Source organism: Vulpes vulpes, chromosome 2 (genome assembly GCF_048418805.1).
Source record: "Vulpes vulpes isolate BD-2025 chromosome 2, VulVul3, whole genome shotgun sequence".
Classification (NCBI taxonomy): Eukaryota; Metazoa; Chordata; class Mammalia; order Carnivora; family Canidae; genus Vulpes; species Vulpes vulpes.
In genome coordinates, this window is record NC_132781.1 from 152,009,518 (window position 1) to 152,032,147 (window position 22,630).

At 35.3% G+C, this 22,630-nt stretch overlaps 1 protein-coding gene across 3 annotated transcripts in view; it reads left to right on the forward strand.

The window, feature by feature from the left end:
* EYA3 (EYA transcriptional coactivator and phosphatase 3) overlaps window positions 1-22,630 on the forward strand; it is a 99,369-nt gene that overhangs the window by 24,938 nt on the left and 51,801 nt on the right. For 2 of the 3 annotated variants that reach the window (XM_026014346.2, XM_026014347.2), the window contains exons 2-4: window positions 9,151-9,249; window positions 17,318-17,361; window positions 22,271-22,350. In XM_026014346.2, coding sequence (XP_025870131.1) covers window positions 9,217-9,249; window positions 17,318-17,361; window positions 22,271-22,350 — 157 coding nt within the window. In that variant the 5' untranslated portion in view covers window positions 9,151-9,216. Of the gene's footprint in view, window positions 1-9,150; window positions 9,250-10,363; window positions 10,378-17,317; window positions 17,362-22,270; window positions 22,351-22,630 lie in introns of those variants that run through there. The other variant, XM_072750585.1, reaches the window with a different exon arrangement.

The window sequence follows — 22,630 nt, forward strand, 5'->3', positions numbered from 1 at the left end:
CACTGCCTGTGAGGAGTAGCTTCACCAAGGCCAGAACAGATGCCCCTTCTACTCCTGAGACTGCTACATGATTTATTGCCACTGCCGACCACAGGTAGTCTGACCATTAGCAGGAGCAAGCTTCTCAAGATTTCAGAAGGCTGTGTAGATCGGCAAAGAATAGTCTTGCCCAGACCGAACGCTGTCGAGTTGGTGGTCAGACCTCTTGGTTTTTAAAGTTGAGCTTTTAAGTTCATCACTTGATGGACACCACTGCTCTTACCATGGTATCGGGGACTTCATGGTCCTCTCCACTCAAGGTGCAAAAGTTCGATAAGAAAATCCTAATATCTTCAAAAACAATTCCATCAAAGCAAACTATTCAAAACAAGCTCATACCACAACTTTGTCCAAAGCAAGCTTTGAAAACATGAATTTGAATTGGTAACAAGTGAGTACACAACAGTGGTATTAACAGAATTATAAACTGTCAGACTTATAGACCATACTAGAGGTTTAGAGGAGTTTTGAGGAATTCTTTTTTTTTTTTTTTTTAAGATTTTATTTATTCATGAGAGACACAGGCAGAGGGAGAAGCATGCAGGAAGCCCAATGTGGGACTGGATCCCAGGACCCCAGGATCATGCCCTGAGCCGAAGGCAGACAGATTCTCAACCACTAAGCCACCCAGGTGTCCCATTTGAAGAATTTTTTTTTTTCATTTGAAGAATTCTTAATCATTAATTGTGAAACATGGAACTTTCACTAACAACATTGAGGTTTTAGTAGGTTAATAGGTATTTTAATTTTCTAAAATCGTGATGCTTATCTTTGAGTAGAAATAGTAAAGGAATTTATTTTCATATACCTTGTAATTAAAATGACCTGTTTCATTAACAGTAAATCCATCTGTACATTGTAAATTAAAGACTTATGTTGTAAAGACCAATTGTTATTTTTGCTAGACTTCACAAGAAGTTAAAAAGTAGCATTAGAGGGATCCCTGGGTTGCTCAGCGGTTTGGTGCCTGCCTTCATCCCAGCACGTGATCCTGGTGGCCCGGGATCGAGGTCCGCGTCAGACTCCCTGCGTGGAGCCTGCTTCTCCCTCTGCCTGTGTCTCTGCCTCTGTGTCTCTCATGAATAAATAAAATCTTTATTTTTTTTTAAGATTTTATTTATTTATTCATGAGAGACACACACACACAGAGAAAGGCAGAGAGAGACACAGGGAGAGGAAGAAGCAGGCTCCGTGCAGGGAGCCCGACGTGAGACTTGATCCCGGGTCTCCAGGATCATGCCCCGGGCTGAAGGCAGGCGCCAAACCGCTGAGCCACCCAAGGATCCCCTAAATAAAATCTTTAAAAAAAAGAAAAAGTACCATTAGAAAAGAATCTGGTAGGGGCACCTTGGGTCCCCCACAGGGAACCTGCCTCTCCCTCTGCCTGTGTCTCTGCCTCTCTCTGTGTGTCTCTCATGAATAAATAAAATCTTAAAAAAAAAAAAGAATCTGGTTTTAAGATTTTGAGGCGGTCCTTAGGATGCCAGTTAACATATTGAAAATGTGTTGAATTTATAAATTTAAAACATTTAAAAATTATGCTATAGTGCCACGAAGTCAAATAGAATAGTTAGAATAGTTAAGAGATTTATTAGTGTAGGAAAAGGAATAAATAGCCTATGCTAATATTAGGAATGTAGTTTTCAAAAGGGAGTCCTATATTCAATTCTACCTGAAAGGGGAAAAAAAGCTTCAGATGAGGGAATTCATAGTCTTGGGTTCTACTACTCATTCTGTATGAGGCAGTGTCTTCACCTTTTTGATTTTAGTTTACAACCCTAAAATCTATATTCCTTGTATAGCATTTTATGTTATATATTTTCTTGCATTCATAGAGTAATTTCTGTCTAATAGGGTAAAATCGAATGTGAAATATCTTCTGATATCAAATTCTTTAGTGGAAGTTCAGAGCTTTTGTATAGAACTGTAAAATGAAACAACCCTAGGTTTGTGTGCAGGGTCTAACTTGACTTTTTGCTTATGAAAGAGATAACGGAACAAGAAAATTAATAAGTCTTTCTGCCTGTAGTGTTGTTTTGAACTTCTTTAAGATTTGGGGTAAGGGAGAATCAATACAATTTAAATTGCTTTTCTCTCAAAGTTGAAGTTTTTTCCTGAGGAAAAAGGGTGGGGCAAGAATGGAGAATTTATGTCCAATTTTAGCTTAATGTCTTGAACACTTTTTTAAGAGCATTTGTAGAATAATGTGTGTAAACATTTTACTATACAAACCTTGAGACATCTAACATTGTATCCCTTTGGATCTGCTTTTGACTCTTAACAAATTATATTAAGTTTCATAATTAATGTAAAATCTTTTCTTTCACCTTTTTAAATGAGCTTATTGAAATAGGTTATAGTTCCCATTTTTTTTTAAGATCTTATTTATTTATTTGAGAGAATGTGAGCACATGAGCAGTGGGGAGGGGCAGAGGGAGAGGGAGAAGCAGACTCCTTGCTGAGCAGGGAGCCCGAGTTGGACCTGACCTGAGCTGCGTGCACAGGCTTAACTGAAAAAAATTAGAACCACTTTAAATATACCATTCAGTGACATTAAGTACATTCACAGTGTTGTGCAGCCATCACCACCATTCTCTAGTCTCTTTATTTGGTATATTTCTACCTTAACCCACCCAGGCACCCCTACAGTTTCTATTTTAATATAGAATGTTATAGAATTACAGCCTAGGTAAGCCATTCTCCACATACTGATTGTTTCCAAGTTTTCATTTCTCTGAACAAATTTACTGTTTCTTGAGTTAGAGTTAGCTTTTTACCCTTCTATCGAATTTTGAGGGAAAAATTAGAAAATTAATCAGGCCATGGGCAATTTTATGACCTGTTTTATACTCTAACCAGAGAACAGTCTGAAGATAACATGATTTTACAGCTGTGCCTGGACATTTCTTTTCTCTCTCTCTCTCTCTCTCTCTTTTTTTTTTTTTTTAAAGATTTTATTTATTTATTCATGAGAGACATAGAGAGGCAGAGACATAGGCAGAGGGAGAAACTGGCTCTTCGCAGGGAGCCCGATGCAGGACTTGATCTCCAGACCCCAGGATCACACCCTGAGCCAAATGCAGATGCTCAACTGCTGAGCCACCCAATGTGTCCCAGTGCCTGAACATTTCTTATCTTCTTATAGCTCAGATAACACTTGATTTTGTTTAGTTTTATTTTTGGTATTTTCATAGGAATGAAGTAGTCTCTTGAAATTATTAAAGTTTTTTCAGTTAGTAGTGAGAATCTTTTTTCCCAAGTGCTGATTTGATCTTGGTGGTTACTTAAACTGTTTGTATCCTTTGATGGATATAAGTATTAGTTATGGTTTGCCACATTGTAAGTGATCAGTAATGTAGAATTGGGTGGATTTATATTGCAGACATTAAGGTTTATTATAATTATTGCAGGTCTTGCTTCCATTTGTTACACTCTCTTAGTATTAGATATATTATTCCTCATTGCATGAAAGTGTATTTTATATAATTGGGTCTATTAATTCATTGCTTATGTTTTCTTCTATTGCATGCAATTTTTATCGTTTCCACAGATGAGAGAAATATGCTAATCCGTTTTCTCCAAAATTTTTTGAATGCCTAGTTTTTAATTTATTTAGAATTAGTCATGCTTTTCTCCATATTGATATTGTTTTTCTGGCAGTATTTTTTTTTTTTTAAAGTAATCTCTATGCCCAGCGTGGGGCTCAAACTCAAAACCTGAAGATGGAAGACCGATAGTTGCATGCTCTGGCAGTACTTTTTAAGTATTGATTTTCTCTACTTAGAAGCACTTTTTTTGTTTTTGTTTTGTTTCAACTTTTTATTTAAGTTCTAGTTTATAAGCACTTTTTGGATTTGATCATTTGGTATTTCTTGTTTCATAGGTCTTTTGTATTTTTTCATTGTGGTAAATATACATAACAGAATTAACTATTTTAACCACTTTAAATATACCATTCAGTGACATTAAGTACATTCACAGTGTTGTGCAGCCATCAGCACCATTCTCTAGTCTCTTTATTTGGTATATTTCTACCTTAACCTGAGACATTATTGCTGTTATTCTCAGGCAAATTGTTTCAATTTCTTGAGTCCCAGTTGCCCTTTCCATAGTATGAGGATAACACCTGTGTCTTAGGATAGTTGTGGAGATAAGACTAGGTAAGACAATAAATGTAAAAATATGTGGTGTATTTTACATGCTTGGTAAATTGTTCCTGTTTCATCCTTCCCACTGTAACTGATTTTAAAGGCTGGTATGGCATACGTCTTCCTTAATTCTCTTAATAATTCTCCTCTCCTCCAAGATATTCATTGTTATTTTTGCCTAATTTCAGTAAGACATTTGTAGGTATGGAATAAACCTTTGTTCACTTCTTGTTTAAAACTAATGTATACATTCTATAGATTATGAAGCCCAGTTTACTACACAGCCACTAACACTTAGTACTAATAAGCAGTGTTCTGCAAGAGACCATAGAAATGTTTCTTCACATTTTGAAACCATTTTTCCTGACACTTTTTCTGATTTTGCCTTATTAAGGCCCCTTAGTTTATAAATTAGAGTTTGTTTTTAAGAAACATCTTTAAGTTTTATGTTTGATACTTTGGGTTTTAGAGCACTGGTTTCTGAATTCATTTATGGATCTCCTTTAAAATAGATCAGTTATTGTTGAAAATAACAATACCTGAAGCAGTCATCTTAAAGCCACTAGAAGATGGTATTTTGCTTATTGTTTTCATTCTTCAAGGCATACACATATTTGAGGATACCATGGTAGATATTTGCTGATTATGTACTTTTAAATCCTAGAGTAATACACATGTTAATAATCTTAAATGATGATATGCCACTTTTTGGATACTTCTTTAGATTACTGTTGTATATAACTATTATTGCTGTGACATACTTAATTTTGGGAAGGATGCTGTTAATTTTCCACAGGGAAACTTCTACAGCCTTTATTTGTTATGTTCTAAAAAATATGTATATATAAGGCCTTGGAAGAAATATTAAGTAGACTGCTAAAACACGGTATGGTCAGTGGTTAAATTTATGAGCTACCTGCTTTCTCTTTAGAGATACTCTTTAGAACTGTATCAAAGATATTCAGTTAATCTGTGCACACTTAGCCACATGCAAGTTCCCCTTCTAGGATCAGAATGTTGTGCCCTATTTAGACACTTCTCTTGATGTTATAATTAAGAGTAGTGTTTATTTTCATTATGATTTGATCTTTGTTCTTTATATGTGTGTTTAGAATATATATATTTTCTCCCCTTCCTATACGTAAGAGCTATAATAATATTGCGGTAACCTAGATTTTTGCATGTAGCCATTTACAATTACAGGATGAATAGTATATTCAACTTGATACAAAACAGAAATTATGAGGTAGAAATCTAATTAGAATATTAAAATATTTACTAGTTATTTCCCTTCTGATTTCTAAAGATTAAAAATAAAAATTATGGCTGCCATATTATAAAAGTATCCTGCTTTATTTATGAACATGTGAAATCACAGTATTTAAAATTATGTGATCTCTTCAAATCCAAACAAAATTCCTTATTTTTTCATTGTGAGCAGTTGAAGATACGGAAAGTCTATTTCCATATCTATTTGCAGATACGGAACAGAATACTATTTCTGTTCTCAGTTGTAGATTTTCCCAATTTCTGCCCATAAAGGCATTTAGATACTGACAGACTCTTGTGATTAAAAAGGTGTATTTAGAAATCAACAATAAGAATTGAAACTAGAAAGTTGTGACAAGACATTACTATCCAAATGCTGAAAGGCACTTAAAAGATTAACTCACACCTTGTTTCGTAATTTCACTGGCTGTTTGACTAAATTGTAAGTAACTGTATTCATTTAAGTTCCAATAAGAATCCATTTTCTACTTCTATGTCAAGTCTGTGTATTTTTGGATATTTTAGAAGATGAATTTCGTTTAGAATAATGTCATGTTAGATTAATAGTTTACAAAAACCCACAATTAGATTAAACTCTAGAACATGGAAATGAGAATACTAAGATTTGTATAGTAATTCTGTACTTTTTTTTATTATCAATTATTATAGTACTGTGTCTATATTATACAGCACTTCCATCTGGTTGCTAGTAAATGTGACTTGATTGTAAGCATGTGCCACTTACAGAAAATGGTGTCAGATCTTAATATTAAAGTTTTAGCTCATTGAGAAGTTCGAGGAATGTGACAAATACTTGTATTCTTGTATTTAGTATGTCCTTATATTTCAGGTTATTCAAATTATAAATTATTGGAAGGAAGGAAAACCATTAACAGAAAGTAGTACTTAGATGAATATTGTGATGGAAATACATAATTTATAGTTATTAACATATTATATACACAAATGTACCAGAATGTATGCTTGCAACTTTATGCATTTTACATGTTGCCAATAGAATCCCAGAAGATTCTGTAATAAATTATGTACTTTCCTTTTAAGATTGCTTTTGTTTGTTTTAAATGATCAAAATTATTGGTGATCATTGATCAGCTACTTGATTTTTATTTATTTTATTTATTTTTTTATTTTTTTTACAACCCCACAGGTGCCCAGGGGGTTCCCACCTGCCCCGCCCCACACCACACCGGGGCCACAGCTACTTGATTTTTAAAGTTTTTTCCTAACCATAGAAATTGTGCCCCTTTTCTTCCCCTAAATTGAAAAGCTGAGAAAATAAGGTGACTTTTAAGATGGAAGCAACAACCAGTGCTTATTTTCAAAGGAGAAATAGGAGAGGTAGAAAAAATGTCTTCCAATTTTTTCCCTTAAAGTTTTCTTCAACTTACCATAGAATTTGTCTTAGGAAAAATAGAGAAATTGTTCATTTTCATTATAAAATCACTATAATATTGCCATATTTCTAAAAAACAAAATTCAAGATTTTAATATTTAGTTTTATATGGCTTGAGAATTTATTTCCCCACAATTAAGAGTAGTATTTACTTTACAAAATCTGTGATCCCTTTGATCAATTAAAAAAAAATTCTTCTTAAATGTTTATATTTCTTAAATCAATTAGTTCCTGTGCTTTAAACTTAAAGCACATGTTACTGAGTATCCTTTTTTTAAAACAATTTTTCTTACCTTCTTGCCTGGAGGCAGATTTTATAACCCTTCCCCCATAAGAAGGAATATCCCTACCCTCTGCCGTGCTGAAAATCTACTAATTAGAGATTGCAGTTATTACATATGTCCTTCAATTAAGTAAAATATGGAATATCATCACTTTTTTGTTTAGCTAAGAAATGGTCATACAAAAATCCAACAAATGAGGTATTAAAGGCATTGCACTTCCCTCATAATTTGGCCCTATTTTGTTCCTTCTTTTCAGATGAAATTTTATGTGTACCTTATGTACATTTAGACGATATTAAAATCCCATAACATAAAGACATTTCAATTTAAAACTAAAATAGATATAAACTGGTAAAACATAAAAATGTTTCATCTTTCACAATTGTGAATCCGTTTCACGTCACATTGATTATGCTCTTCTGAGGAGAGCAAAACAAGTTCAGGCAAGATAGCTCCTGTGGGCTTTAGTTACTGCGCCCTGTAATTCTGCAGCACCAATTACCTGCGTCATGTAGTTGGAGAACTTGGCTTTTGAGGCTCTATGTATGAGCTACACGTGAGTATTGATCAAGTGCTTCTGACCTTTAAACTTTTTCTTTGACATCTAGGTCAGAGAAGGGAGTAAAGCTGTGGTGGAGTTAGACAATTTTGCATCTGATCACTTGTGTGTTCCCTCTTTTTCCCCATTCTGGAGTGTGGCTCTAAAATAGTGTTTTGTATTGCATCAAAATAGAGCAGTAGAAGGGGAGGTATATTGGCACAACTGAAGTTTTTCATTTCCCTTTACATGTTTTTTCTCTCTTTTCATTATTTTAGCAATAAGGTTCTATACTTACCTTAGCTTTATATGTTTAATTACAGTGGTTGGTAGAAGTGAAAACAGGTGTGACCTTCATTAAAGGCGTAAGCTATCACGTCTGTTTTGGAGAAGTGTCGGTTTCATTTGTGTTACATAGAAATGGAGTTTTATTTTTATAATGTATTAAGTTTGCTAATATCTACCTGTCTCTTTCTTGCCAGCAGGCCACCATAAGATGTTATTACTTGTAAATGTGGGGCTTTGAGTCCTCTTTTTTTCTTTTTAGTTTGAAAATCAGGAAAGGAAGAATAGGGTCTGAGAAGGTAAAGAGTTTGCTTAAAAATTGACTAGGTAGCAGGGTGCCTGTGTGGCTCAATTGTTTAACTGTCTGCCTTCGGCTCAGGTCATGATCTTGGGGTCCTGGGATTGAGCCCAGAGAGTCTGCTTTTCCCTGTCCCTCTGTTCCTCTCCCCTGCTTGTGTGTTCATGCACGTGCTCGCTCTCTCTCTCCCTCAAATTGACTAGGTAGTATATTTAATGGAGCTTGTTATTTCAGAATAAAATTGGGTTTTACATGATTTTTCCTTAATTCTAAAATTCAAGGTTTTGCTTTACTTATTTATTTGCATTATTAAAATAAATCCAGAGGAATTTTCCTTTAAATTAATTACATATATACAGATAGTTGGTTGTGAAAGTATTCAATTGCTATTCCAATTTGTCCTATTTAACAAACATCCTATTCAGTGTGTCTGTCTGTGTTAACAGTTATGTAAATGTTCCACATTCAGGCAAGTTAGATGTTATCATAACTTATTGACTTGCTATGCTAGTTTTTATCATTTTTTAATGTAACAATAATCCTAAAAATCATGTTTTAGTTATCTGCACGTGGCTGTCATTATAAAATGTTTAGTGCATTAGGCACTATAGTAACCATGTTTTAAGTACAGCAGAAGGAGTTCCACGTGTTGGCTTTTACAAGGTAGTATAAAGGTCATTGTGTACACCTATCTTGACTTGGTGCAGCATGTCAATTTTGAAAAGCCACGTGCAGGTTTGAGATTTTGAGATTGGGATTCACGTAGAAAGATTGGAGTAACAAAAAGTTTTAAAAAATTATTCTCTGATGGCCTCAATGATAATGCTTTAAGAGTACATAAAGCTTTGAATCCCCCATCCCTTTTTTTTAAACAGACAGTGAAGACTGCTGTGACAGACACAATCCAGCCACATAAACGATAGAAAGGAATACTGGTCCTCATGGAAGAAGAGCAAGACTTACCAGAACAACCAGTAAGTGTCTCCTTTAAGTGTCTCAATTAAAATTCTTTTTAGAAAATCTAATCGTAAGAGATTTTAAATATTACTGTTATGCTACAAGTTCAAAATTAGAATAAAAATAAGGAAAAGACTTCCTAATACTTCTAAGAAAACAGTGTTATGTTATATTCTTAAAATTCACATTTTGTTAGCTTAATGCTAGGGAGTGTGCTTAGAAGATTCAGCATTACAAAACAAGTATTGTATTTGGAAATGTCATTAAAAAAGAAAAAAACACCAATGGCTGTTCTTACAGTTTTTAGAAAATAAAAGAAGATATCTATTTACCAGGAAAACAATATATACCATTTCTGCCAGAAAACTTAGTTTTATCTTTACCTAAATTTCTCGGATTGACTTAATTTTTCAAAAAACAGTAGTTGAAGAAAAGTATAATTTGACTACCAGCTGATTGTTAAAAACAGGTAAGACCCTAGAGTCTAGGTTAGATTCTTAATTTCTTTGAAATATTTAATATAAATAAAGTAATTGTAAATGTCTCCATGTGATACAGATTTATTGCCTGGCCATGGCCTTTTGTTTGTTTGTTTTGCTCTATTTGTATTTTGAACCTTAGCATTAAAAAAAAAAAAAAAAAAAGCAAAGGCACCTGGCTGGCTCAGTCAGTAGAACATCCAAATCTTGATCTCTGGGTTGTGAGTTCAAGCCCCATGTTGGGCATGGTGCCCACTAAAAAGTAAATAAAGTAAGTAAAATAAAATAAAATAGGAAAACAATAGTAATCATTCTTTTAAGATCTCTTTATAATAAAGAATCTTTTCCTGTTGTGTTGATTATTTTTCTGAAGTTAGATAAATTCTGAGTCAGCTTACTATCCTGAATGAGCCTCTTGAATATCATATTAAGAGAGAATGTAGAATGATACATGTTTACCTTTATGAAAATCCAACTTAGAAAAATTTGAATTTTGAAAGCAGATAATAGGGTATGTTTTTCATGTTCTGGATATATTCTTTAAACCGCAGAAGGATGGACACCTGCTTGCATGAAGTCCTTTAATACATTTCTAATATTTGTTTTATGTCGAGAAGTCATACTAATGATTACTTTGCCATTATTCTTTTAGCCTTCTCACTTAAGGTAAGTATAAGACTGGAAAGTCATACACATTTGGTAAAATGACTTTGAAACAGGAAATGTCATCACTATCCCTGATGGGGCAATGATAATCATGGATATCATCCTCAGCAGTGTTCTTAGGATATGTACAGTAAGAACAAATATAGCTAGATTAGAGACATTAAATGTACTAAAGAAAATTATGTCATTTGAGTTTTTAGGGTAGCAAAACAGAGATCTAGTCAAGATAGAGGTCTAGTTTCAAGACTTACATGCTGACACACATTGAAATAAGGGTATTGTTGTTAGTTACTCCTCACTTATTGAAGGTAATGAGGATTGTGAGGCTGACCTGCTGGTGATCATCTTTTCTGTTCTGCTTCATTTCCTTTCTGTTCTGTTCAATTTCTATAACATGATATGCAACCCTGATTGTTACTTAAGAAGGTGAGAAATTAAAGCATTTTATTGTATTTTTAAGATTTTGTTTATTTATTCATGAGAGATGAAGAGAGAGAGAGGCAGAAACATAGGCAGAGGGAGAAGCAGGCTCCCCAAAGGGAGCCCCATGCGGGATCCCGGGACCTCTGGGATCACGCCCTGAGTTGAAGGCAGACGCTCAACCGCTGAGCCACCCAGGTGTCCCAGATTAAACCATTTTATTTTTTTAAAAAATTTTTAAAAAGATTTTATTTATTTATTCATGAGAGATACAGAGAGAGAGAGAGGAGAGGCAGAGACACAGGCAGAGGGAGAAGCGGGCTCCATGCAGGGAGCCCGACGTGGGACTCGATCCCAGGTCTTCAGGATCACACTCTGGGCTGAAGGCAGCGCTAAACCACTGAGCCACCTGAGCTGCCCCGATTAAACCATTTTAAAAGCAGATTTTCTGCTGACTCTAAATGGTGATTGACCCAGGGCATAATTTTTTATTGACTTGTGCCTTAGTCTTAATTTATAAAGGTAACTGAGTGACAACATGGGGAGGTCAATGCCATTGAAAGAAAAGTTTAATGTTACTCACAGTCCTTAGAAATGAAAAGCCATGTACATCACACCAGGCCACAGGGGAAGTACCAGAGTCAGTTAGGAGACAGAAAGGAGATAGGGGAATACAGAAGACATGGTCTTTATTGGACCACAGGCAAGGCAGGGTAAACAATTTAAGTTTCATTTGTTTGAATAATTCCAAGAGCTTTTGGGATTTTGAGGCTGTCACTAGGTGTCTGGTGTCAGGCTCTGGGGTGATTGGAGCAGGGGAAATATTGACTTGGTGTGTAAGTAGCATAAAAGAGAAGGATCAGAGTATGGGCTCTGGATCACAGGGAGATGTACACAGCCCTGGTCTGTAGTTTGTCCCTATGATTAATGAATGCCTATAAAGTGTTAAAAATAATTAGAATGGAAAGGGTAAATATTGTACTTTGAGGAGAAAAGTCTTCACAGGCTGTAGTAGACATCTAAAAATTGAGTGGAAAGAATGATTCTATCCCAAGTTGATGATAATAAATAAAACCAAGGGTTTTACCCTACTGACTGTTACCTGTATACATAGAGAGATGTTGGTGGGCAGTATTAACTGGAGTTATGTTATAACTCTTTTTGTCTTTTTGTCTCTTGCCTACTGAATTATTTTTTTGTTTCTCTACTACTTATTTGCTCTATCTTAAGCTTTGTTCAGGTCATTGTTGACAATGCAATGTAAATCCTAACATTGGGTTCTCTCTTTCACTCTCCCTTCTTGCCAGTCAATCCATAGTCTCCTGCAGTCAGAAATGATTCACTCTGTGGTCACCAGTTACTTTGAAATTACTCAGTCTCCTCCTTCTTCCCCGCCCCCCCATCCCAGCCTTCATCTTTTTCAAATATACTGAAGCAGTTGTATTATTTTCTAAACTGGACAATACTCTTGAAGAGTAAAACAGGACACTAACCAGACTTGGTTTGGGGATAAGAGATATAAACCAAGACTGTCCCTGGCAAGGTAGAAGCACTTTAAAAACTCCTTCATGGCTGTCAGGGGTGCTTTCCAAATTCACATTTTGAAAGGATACACGGGGTAGGAAAAATTTTTAGAATAATATACAGTAAACTTAATACTGATTATTTCATGGAGGTGATGGGTCAGAAAAAGATCTTTTATTTTTTATACATATCTGAATGGTTTGAATTTTTAAAAATATGAGCATGTATGCCTTTTGTGTTTAAATTTTTAAAAGAAATTCCTCATACTTACTGTAGACAGCAGAGGTGGCAGATGCTTATAGCCAATAGCCATAGTGTACTCTCTAGGCTAAAACATGGAAAAGAGCGAAGCTTGGGAAACATTTTTGAGAATAAAAAAAAAGACTTTAAAAATTGTGTTTGCGGGATCCCTGGGTGGCTCGGCAGTTTAGCGCCTGCCTTCGGCCCAGGGTGTGATCTTGGAGTCCTGGGATTGAGTTCCAGTCAGGCTCCCTGCATGGAGCCTGCTTCTCCCTCTGCCTGTGTCTCTGCCACCACCCCCCCTCCATGAATACATAAATAAAATCTTTTTTTTTTTTTTCATAAATAAAATCTTTAAAAAAAAATGTGTTTGGGGCTTGGAGGGTAAGGAGAAGAAACAGGTGGAACAGGTAGTAAGGAGAGAACCCCTGATTTCTTTATCTTCCCTATGAAAGAAGGTGAGCTGTAAAGGGTAGCATACCTCAATTTTTAAAAATACTTTTTATTTTAATATGTATAAGCAAGTACCTAAGTTATTTCAAATGAGTTCTATTCTTCCAGACTTAACAGCAGTTTTATCTCATAAAACTAAAACTTTCAGACATCAATACAAAGCCAGCATTGATGATCTGAAAAATCACAGAGTGAAGTACTTGAAACAGAATGTGGATATTCTGAATTCTTGTACTGTGTTACTAGCATTCCCTTACTCTGTTACATTTAAATTAAGGCAGGATTTTTTAATTTAAGCAGAGGCACAAATAGAACCCTGATTCATGAGTTTGCCAGTGGTTCTTTTTGTGTTATCTTAGGTCAAAAATAAGATTATATGTCATTTAAAAAAAAAATAACAGCTTTGAGATACAATTCACATATTCATTTTAAAGTGTGCAGTTTGCTGGTTTTTAGTATATGTAATTATACTAAACACAGTGTTTTTCAACCATCACCAAAATCAATTTTAAAACATTTACATCATTACAGAAAGAAACTCCATACATATTAGCAGTCACACTCCATTTGCTCCATCCCCTACAACCCTAGCCAACTACTAATCTAATTTCTTTCTAAAAATTTACCAATTTGTAGACATTTCATGTAAATGGAATCATACAATTTGTGATTCTTTGAGACTGGCTTCCTCCACTTAACATAACCTTTTCAAGGTTCATTTATGTTTTAGCATTTATCAGTACTTCATTCCCTTTTATTGTTAAATAGTATTGTATGAATTTATTTAGCATTCATCATTATTTAATTTATCATTTTACCATTTTATTTATCCATTTATCTGTTTATTTGTGAGCATTGAGGTTGTTTACAATTTTTGACTATTTTGAATAATGCTGTTATGAACATCCGTGGATATATGTTTTCATTTCTCTTGGTTATATGGTTATATAGATAAGGAGTCAAATTGCTGGGTTATATGATAGCTCTATATATGTAATCTTTTGAGGAACAACTAAACTGTTTTCCAAGGTAGCTACATTATTTTACATTCTCTCGGTTTCTGGATTGTTTTGTTAGAACCTGTGATTCTGTAATCCAGTGAAATCTCTGTATCTTTTTGAGTTCCTTTACTCAAAAGGAGTTCCAAGGAGTTCCAAGGCAGCACATGCTTTCTATCTTTGAAATATAGGAGAGCAAAATTGCTCAAGTCAAGGCAAACAGTGGGCCATGGAAAGTAAAAAATTAGCCGATAACATATTTTCTTCCTCCAAACTTTATTTGGTAGATATGATTTGGTGTACATTTTCTCCATTTCTAGTATTACTTGTTCTTTTGTACTGGGTTGGCCCTATAATAAATAAAAAGTGGTATAAAATTTGAAAGGCCCTCTGATAGGGGCACCTGGGTGGCTTAGATTGTGATCTCAGGGTCCTGGCATTGAGCCCTGAGCCCTGTATCAGGCTTCCTGCTCAGCAGGGAATCTGCTTCTCCCTCTGTCCCTCCGCCGCTCATGCACACGCACCCTCTCTCTCAAAACCTTTAAAAATTAAAAATAAAAAAGACCCTATGGTATTGTGGCATATTTAAATTTTTTGCTCCAGTGCCACCTTTTTTTTTTTTTTTTTTTTTGGAATTTTAGAGCTAAGTTTATTACTGCGTGGTTTTAATAAAATTAAGATTATAAATTAGATTCCTCAGTGCTCCAGTTTCTTTATATGGATGTCTTAGGGTGAGCTAAGCATAAATTCATCCCCACTATTAGAAAATTACATTATCATCTGACCTCATGTAAATACTGTCCAGGTGAGAAGGACAGCACATTTTATAACAAAGGCATATATTTTGTCATTTGTGAAACCAGATAGTTGAATTTTTCTTATGTCTAACTTTGCAATTTCCAGTTAAAATGTCATCCATTATTTTCTTAAGTACCTCATTTGTCTCCCACCCCTTTCAGTGGGGTTATATCATATAGTTGTAATAACTTAAATGTTTTTGTCCAGGTCCGTATATCATCCTAGGACCCCTTGATCCTGGTTGGTTTATGGTATCTTTTATCATATAGAAATTTTGAATTTTTGTATATTCAAATCTTTTTTATTTTATGGCTTTGGAATTTAGTATGCTTAGTAAGAGTTTATCTGCCTCACTGGTTTTTGTTTGCTCTTGTTTTTCTTCATATGCCTCTGTAATTTTATTTTTAAATTTAGAGGATTTAAAATTTTTTTGAATATAGTAGATACACCATTAGTTTCAGATATACAGCATAATGATTCAGCTACTCTGTGTTGTGCTCTGCTCACCAGAGTTGTAGCTGCCATCTGTCACCACACAGTGCTGTTGCAATGTGATTGACTATATGCTATATGCTATGCCTATTATTCTTAGACTTTTTTCTTTTTTTTAAGATTTATTTATTTTAGACAGAAAGAGCATGAGCCGGAGGAACAAAGTGGAGGTGAGGTGAGCACAGAGCCTGACACAGGGCTCGATCCTGACCTGAGCCAAAACCAAGAGTCAGACACCCAACTGACTGCACCACCCAGGCCCCCAGAGGGTTTTTTTTTAATGCCCCCTTTTTCATTGTTTTATCTTGTTTGGTAACTATGAAAATTAAAGTAGCATTAAATATAACATATGTGGCATGCCATAAGCAAGGAACCAAGAGTGAATTTGTCATGTTTTCTCATGAGGAATAGATGTCCATGAGAAATGTTATAGCCTTGTATTTATCATATATATATTATTTGCCTTATCTGAGGAACTACTAGACTGTTTTCCAGAGTAGCTATCTTTTTTATATTCTGTCAGTTGCTGAATTCTGTTGTTTGAACCCGTACTTGTGAAGTCCCTCTGTATCCTTTGAGTTCATTTACCTGCCTCTAGTACCAAGGTAGCACATACTTCCTATCCCTGAATTACAGCAGCACAGAATTGCCCAAATCAAGGCAAACAATGTCTGAGATATTAAATTTAATTATATTAAATAGCTATATTTCCACTTGATATTTTTGTTTAAAATTATTTAACAGAGTTTCTGCCTTTTGTTAGCATGAACTACTTTTAAGGATCCATAATTTTGTATGGTTAAGCATACTAAGCATGTTTCTACTATGACTAGTTATTCTAATCAGAGAGTTCTAATTCTAACATCAGTTTCTTTGTAATATGAAAGCAGGAAAATCCACTAGTAGTGTTAAATGTTGATCATCCGTTTGTGGGTTAAACTGTTTCAGTGGAAATGCTTTCACCTCCGAAGGAATTAGAAAAGTTGAAAATCTGGAATAAAACAGAACAGCATGCAGAATATTTTTTTTAATTTTTTTTTTATTTATTTATGATAGTCACAGAGAGAGAGAGAGAGAGAGAGAGAGAGAGGCAGAGACACAGGCAGAGACACAGGCAGAGGGAGTGCTGCGCCACCCAGGGATCCCCAGAATATTTTTTAAATTGCTCATAACCTGGGGCTCCTGGGTGGCTCAGTTGGTTAAGCATCCCACTCTTGGTTTTGGCTCAGGTCGTGATCTCATGGGTTGTGGGATTGAGCCCTGTATCAGATTCCACACTCAGTGTAAAATCCACTTGAATTTCTCTCCCTCTGCGCTTCCCCTACTCATGTGTGCTTTCTCTCTCAAACTAAATAAGTAAAATCTTTAAAAAAAAAATTACTCATAACCTGGGGCTCTTGGGTGACTCAGTCTGTTGAGTGTTTGCCTTCAGCTCAGGTCGTGATACTGGGGTCCTGGGATTGAGCCCCGCAACAGGCTCCCAGCTTCATAGGAAGCCTGCTTCTCCCTGTCTCTGCCTCCTTCTTCTCTCTCTCTCATTAATAAATAAATAATCTTTTAAAAAATTACTCATAACCTCATAAGAATTTATCTATATTTTTGGCATGCAAGTAATTTAGATATTAAGGCATTTCTGTTTAATAAATTAATAAATTAAATGATATTGAGATTGCCATACTATTTGATAATATATGACTGTTAAAATTTAAAACCAACTAGTTTGTATTCAAGTTTGAATACTTTATTCTGATAAACATTTTATCTTGAGTAGAAATCCTGGTAAACATTTTACCTTGAATCTGGAAAACACTTATTTCATTAAAAGAAAAGAGCTCATGTGAAAAACAAAGGAGTTCATCTCTAAAATATAACAAAAGTTAATTACATAAATCTAAGCAAAACAACATGCAACACGCTGTATAATTTATTAGTTAATATTAGCCTGCCATTTAAATAGATAGATGATTTCAAAAGCAGATCACTGTGTTGATGGCTTTGTGTATTTATTTTTGCAGGTGAAAAAAGCCAAGATGCAGGAATCAGGAGAGCAAACTTTAAGGTATGTAAAGTTGAATTTCTTTTTAATGATCTACATAGAAGGTTTTTTTCACACACTGATTAGTAAATGGGTGCGTTTTGGGTTGACTAGTTTCCTTTTGAGTTTTTGTATCTCAGTCTTTACAAATTTCTTTTTGAAATTATTTGGTTTAAGATGAAAATTTCCTTCTAATAGGTTGTCCTTGAAACAAATATGTGCTGATATTTTCTTAATTCATTATTTGTTCAATAATATGTACTAAGCTCAGGTTATCTGTCAGCTACTGTGATACATGGAAGAGACATGACAATAAATGTTCTTCAGTCAGATGTACAGTATACAGAATGGGAAGAATAAGCAGAAATAAGGGAAATCCAAGGGATTTTCTGTTAATTATCGAATGGATATGGGATGCCTTAATCATTAGCTTCACTCCCCTTAGACAAGGGGCAGTCTCTGTACCTCACCCTCTGGCTTCCAAAACACCATGGTTTTCTGTGTTCTTCGTTCTTCCTATTGTTTGTGAACCAGTAACTGTATCACCTGTGACATCTTAATTTCCAAAATCTTACTGTTAGGACCAGACTTTACGTTCCTGCTCATTTAATCTACTGCCACAGTAGCTATATATCTTCCTGTTCACTTTCCATTAAATGAGCTATCATATTTTCACTCTTAACCGTTCACCCTTCCCACAAAAAAAGACTTCAGTATCTTTCTTACGCTGTTTAAATTATAACATCTATTAATTTAATCAGTCCCTTACAAACACTTTTAACTCTCCTTTTCCCTTATGGCACGTTGTATTAGCAAAACCACAGCCCTGGTTAAACCCACTGTCCATTTATTCCATGCTATTTCCAATCACCTGAACTTTGTGAGAGAAAAACAGAAAATTGAGCTGATCGGTCTGTTTTCATTTATAATTACACAGGCACTTAAACACTCTTGGTGGTCCAGCCACCCTTCCTGGTGTTTTATTCCCTAGTCTCTAAAGTTAACTTTCTTTCCTTCCTTCCTTTTATCATTCCCTCCCTCCCTGCCTCCTGCTTGCTCCCCTTCCTTTCATCTCACCTCCCCTCCACTCTGTCCCTATCCACACAGTTGGGGATCTTGCTATCTAATTCAGAAAGTTAGAAACAATTAGATAGAAACTACCTCATTTACCTATAACCAAATCTACCCATTTATCTGCTTCTCTACAATATTCCCTGTTACCCTATCCTCTCAAGTTATTCCCCTGCTTATATGTAAGGCTAATACTTCCAGTTATATTATAGAACCTACCAATTTCATCTTTTCCGGCAGTTATCCCTTCTCTCTCCTTCAGTTTCTTTATTGTGATAAAGCATACATAAACATAAATTCACCATGTCATTCATATTGCACTAACACTGTTCTGCAATAATCACCACCATCCGTCTCCAGAACTTTTTTCATATTCCCAAACAAACTATTCATTAAATAATAGTTTTTCATATTAGTGGAATCATACAGTATTTATCTTTCTGTGACTGACCTGTTCTACTTAATGCAATGTCTTCAGGTTCATCAATGTCAGCAGGTGTCAGAATTTCCTTACTTTTTAAGGCTGAATAATATTCCATTATATGTCCATACCTAATTTTGCTTATTTGTGTATTGGTTGATTGTGTTGATTATTGACAAAAATTCTACTGAATGAGTATCAAGTATTTGTAATGCTCACTTTTTGGAGTTTGAGTGTTCTTGCCTTTTGGGGGGTAGAAGTCATTTTATTTATTAATTTTTTTTAAAGATTTTATTTATTTATTTGACAGAGAGAGAGTACAAGCAGGGGGAAACAGCAGGCAGAGGGAAAAGCAAACTAGGCAGAGGGAAAAGCAAACTCCTCGCTGAGCAGGGAGCCCAATGTAGGGCTCTAGCCCAGGACCATGACCCACGTCCAAGGCAAACAATGACTGAGTCACTCAGGCGCCTTGAAATCATTTTATTTTAGAACATTTTGTTGTTGTTGTTCCATCATGCACACACTGCTAAGTAAAATTTGTGTTTATATAATTAAAAATAATTAAATTTTGAGGCAGTACATAATTTTCCTGGATAAAATAATTTTAAATGTTTAACAAAGTGCTACTTAATTCACTGTTTTGGCACTGTTGTTTCTTTTTCTTTCTTTTTTTAAGATTTATTTATTTGATAGAGAAAGAGCATGAACAGGGGAGAGGCAGAGGGAGAAGGAAAGAGAGAGAATCTCCAGCAGTCTCACCACTGAGTGCGGAGCCTGACATGGGGCTCAATCCCATGACCCTAAGATCATGACCTGAACCAAAATCAAGAGTCAGTTAGTTGCTCAACCGACCACCCAGGCATCCCATTGACACTGTTGTTTCTATTGAATCTCTAGACGCTCAGTGAACTATGTAGGGGATTTTGCTATAATATAATATTCCAGGACCATAGGATTTATACCATTATATCCTAGATTATAAAAATATACTTTCTAAGTTATAGGGCCTAGAAATAGTCCTTCAGCAATGGGTGTAACAGTGAACCCCAGACTTATCCAGGTACACATAGAAGACAAAACGGTCATTGTAGTCAAGAATATAAGTTCTTGTCTATTTTTATACCCTTCTGCTGGGAATCCTATCTAAGGCATGAAATGGAGCCCAGAAGTCTGTATTTTTACCAATTATTCAGGTAATTATAATAATAGACCAGTTTGGGAAACATTGATGTAACTATTTAGTATGATTTCTTACCCTTACCCTTCAATTTTCATAGTCACATCTTGGTTAGTACATTAAATGCTATTCCAAAAATACAGGCATTTGAGTAAATAGATAAACTTTATCTGGGGATTTAGCTTTAAAAGTTAATTACAGGGGTACCTGAGTGGCTCAGTCAGTTAAGTGTCTGCCTTTCGCTCAGATCATGATCTCAGAGTCCTGACCCATCGAGCCCCAAGTTGGGCTACCTGCTCAGTGGGAAGCCTGCTTCTCCCTCTCCCCTTCCCCCTGTTTGTGCTCTCTCTCAAATTAAAAAAAAAAAATCTTTTTTAATATAAATAAATAAGCAAAAGTTAATTACAGAGGTGCCTGGCTAGCTCAGTTGGTAGAGCATGCAACTCTTGATCTCAGGGTAATGAGTTCAAGCCCCACATTGGGCATGGAGCCTACTTAAGAAAAATAAATAAATAAATGTTAATTACAGGGGCCTGACTGGATTGGTCATAAGGGTATGTGACTCTGGATCTCAGGGTTGTGAGTTCAAGTCCCCACTGAGTGTAGAGATTACTTAAAAAATAAATAAATAAACTTGAAAAAAATAAAAGTTAATTACATTTGAGGAAAAATTGTTTGAAGATTGAGAATATACCAGGAAAAAAATCTTGATTTTATACTTGAATGTTATAGGTCCATTAAGAAAAAAGAAGAGAGCTTTAAGAATTTTGATGCTGTGTATTTTTTATAAGTAACACTTTTAAAAATTCTGTGTAGAAACTACTCTTACCTTTTATTAGTGAGTATTATCTTTGGAGATATATGGAGCCTCTGGTACAGTGCTGTCTACTTGTCCCTAGCATATACATTAGCAAAGCAGATTTCTTTCTAAGGAAAATTAATGTGAGAAGGATGCCTGGGCTGGGGAGAAGTTGTAATATAATAATCATGGCTATGGTTATATTGTATTTACTCTGTTCTAGTTTGTAAGTACTTTTCACATATTAACTCATTAATCTAACAGCCATATGAGTTAGGCTCTGTTATTGTCCCTCTTTGACAGTTGAAACTGGGGCACTAAATAAAGAAATTTAACCCAAAGTCATTAAGTGAATTTTGGCAGAGTGGAATATAATTGTAAGCAATTTGGCTCTGGAATGTGTACCCTTAACCACTATGCTATCCTGGTAGTTGAGAAGATAACTGGAAAGTAGAAAGTAAAGTAGAAGGAAGAGGGAGGACATTGTGAGGGATGAAACTTAGTAAAATCTCTATTCCAGAATTTCAGTGAGAATCTTACCATCATTAAAGTGTCTAACATAATGATTTGTACCCCCAATTTTTGTGGTTTACCTTTTGTAATTTCTCTGAATTCTCCTTATTGCTTAAAAAAAATAAAGATATTACTCAGTCTGGGATATGATAACAAACTTTAAATTTTTTTTAATTGGAGGAAAAGAGAAATATGGTAGAATGAACCACTTTAAGGTTCAGAATTCCCTTCTTGGAAGCAGGCATGTATAATTTGAAAAGATTTCTCTAGTAATTAAGAAAACCACTCTCTGAAATCAGACATCTCCCTGCTTTCCTGTGGAACTTACGGAAACAAAGTAACAGTGCAGTTTGGTTTGGGTTTTTTTGTGTGTGTTGTTTTTTGTTTTTACTACATGGTCTTTAGGAAAACTCTGACTTGCCTATGACTTACTTGGAATTTCTTTTTCTTCTCTCTCTCTCTTTTTTTTTTAAGATTTTATTTATTTATTCATGAGAGACACACAGAGAGAGAGAGAGAGAGAGAGAGAGGCAGAGACACAAGGCAGAGAGAGAAGCAGGCTCCACGCAGGGAGCGTGATGCAGAACTTGATCCTGGGACTCCAGGATCATGCCCTGAGCTGAAGGCAGGGAGCTTGATGCAAAACTTGATCCTGGGACTCCAGGATCATGCCCTGGGCTGAGCCACCCAGGGATCCCCCGACTTACTTGGAAGTTCTGAGTGACATGAAAACAGAAAGGATCTAGTGATATGAGAAAGAACAGTCAAATATTGAGGATACTAGCCCTGGCCCTACCTCTTCAGATAGCTGCTAAAAACCAAGAATGATACCATGAAGTCTTACTTTGCCTCTTACGTGTACAGCCCAGGAAGAGAAAGGAGTTTGATTTAATCACTTTTAGCAATATAGCAAGTCCATGAGGGGCTAATGTATTCATTTTGGTTCTCTCAGCCAAGTGAGCAGCCCTGAAGTCAGTGATCAGAAACCTGAAACTTCAAGCCTTGCTTCAAACCTTACCATGTCAGAGGAAAGTAAGTACTATATTCTGTGTACTCCTATAAATGGATGATGCTCTTCTTTTCGAATTGTTTTCCACTAGTTGCCTTGTTTGCCCCATATATCCAGAAGCCTTTCCTTTCTCTGTGTGTGTATGTGTGTATTTATCCTTGTGCTTTCATATAAGCTTTATTGACATACCAGCTGAGGAACAAAATCATCTGGAATCCATGTACCTGAGGAGTCACAGTTGGTGAATTTATTTTTGTTTTGAAGTTGGATGTTCTAAATGTTAATACTGCCTTACTCAAAATC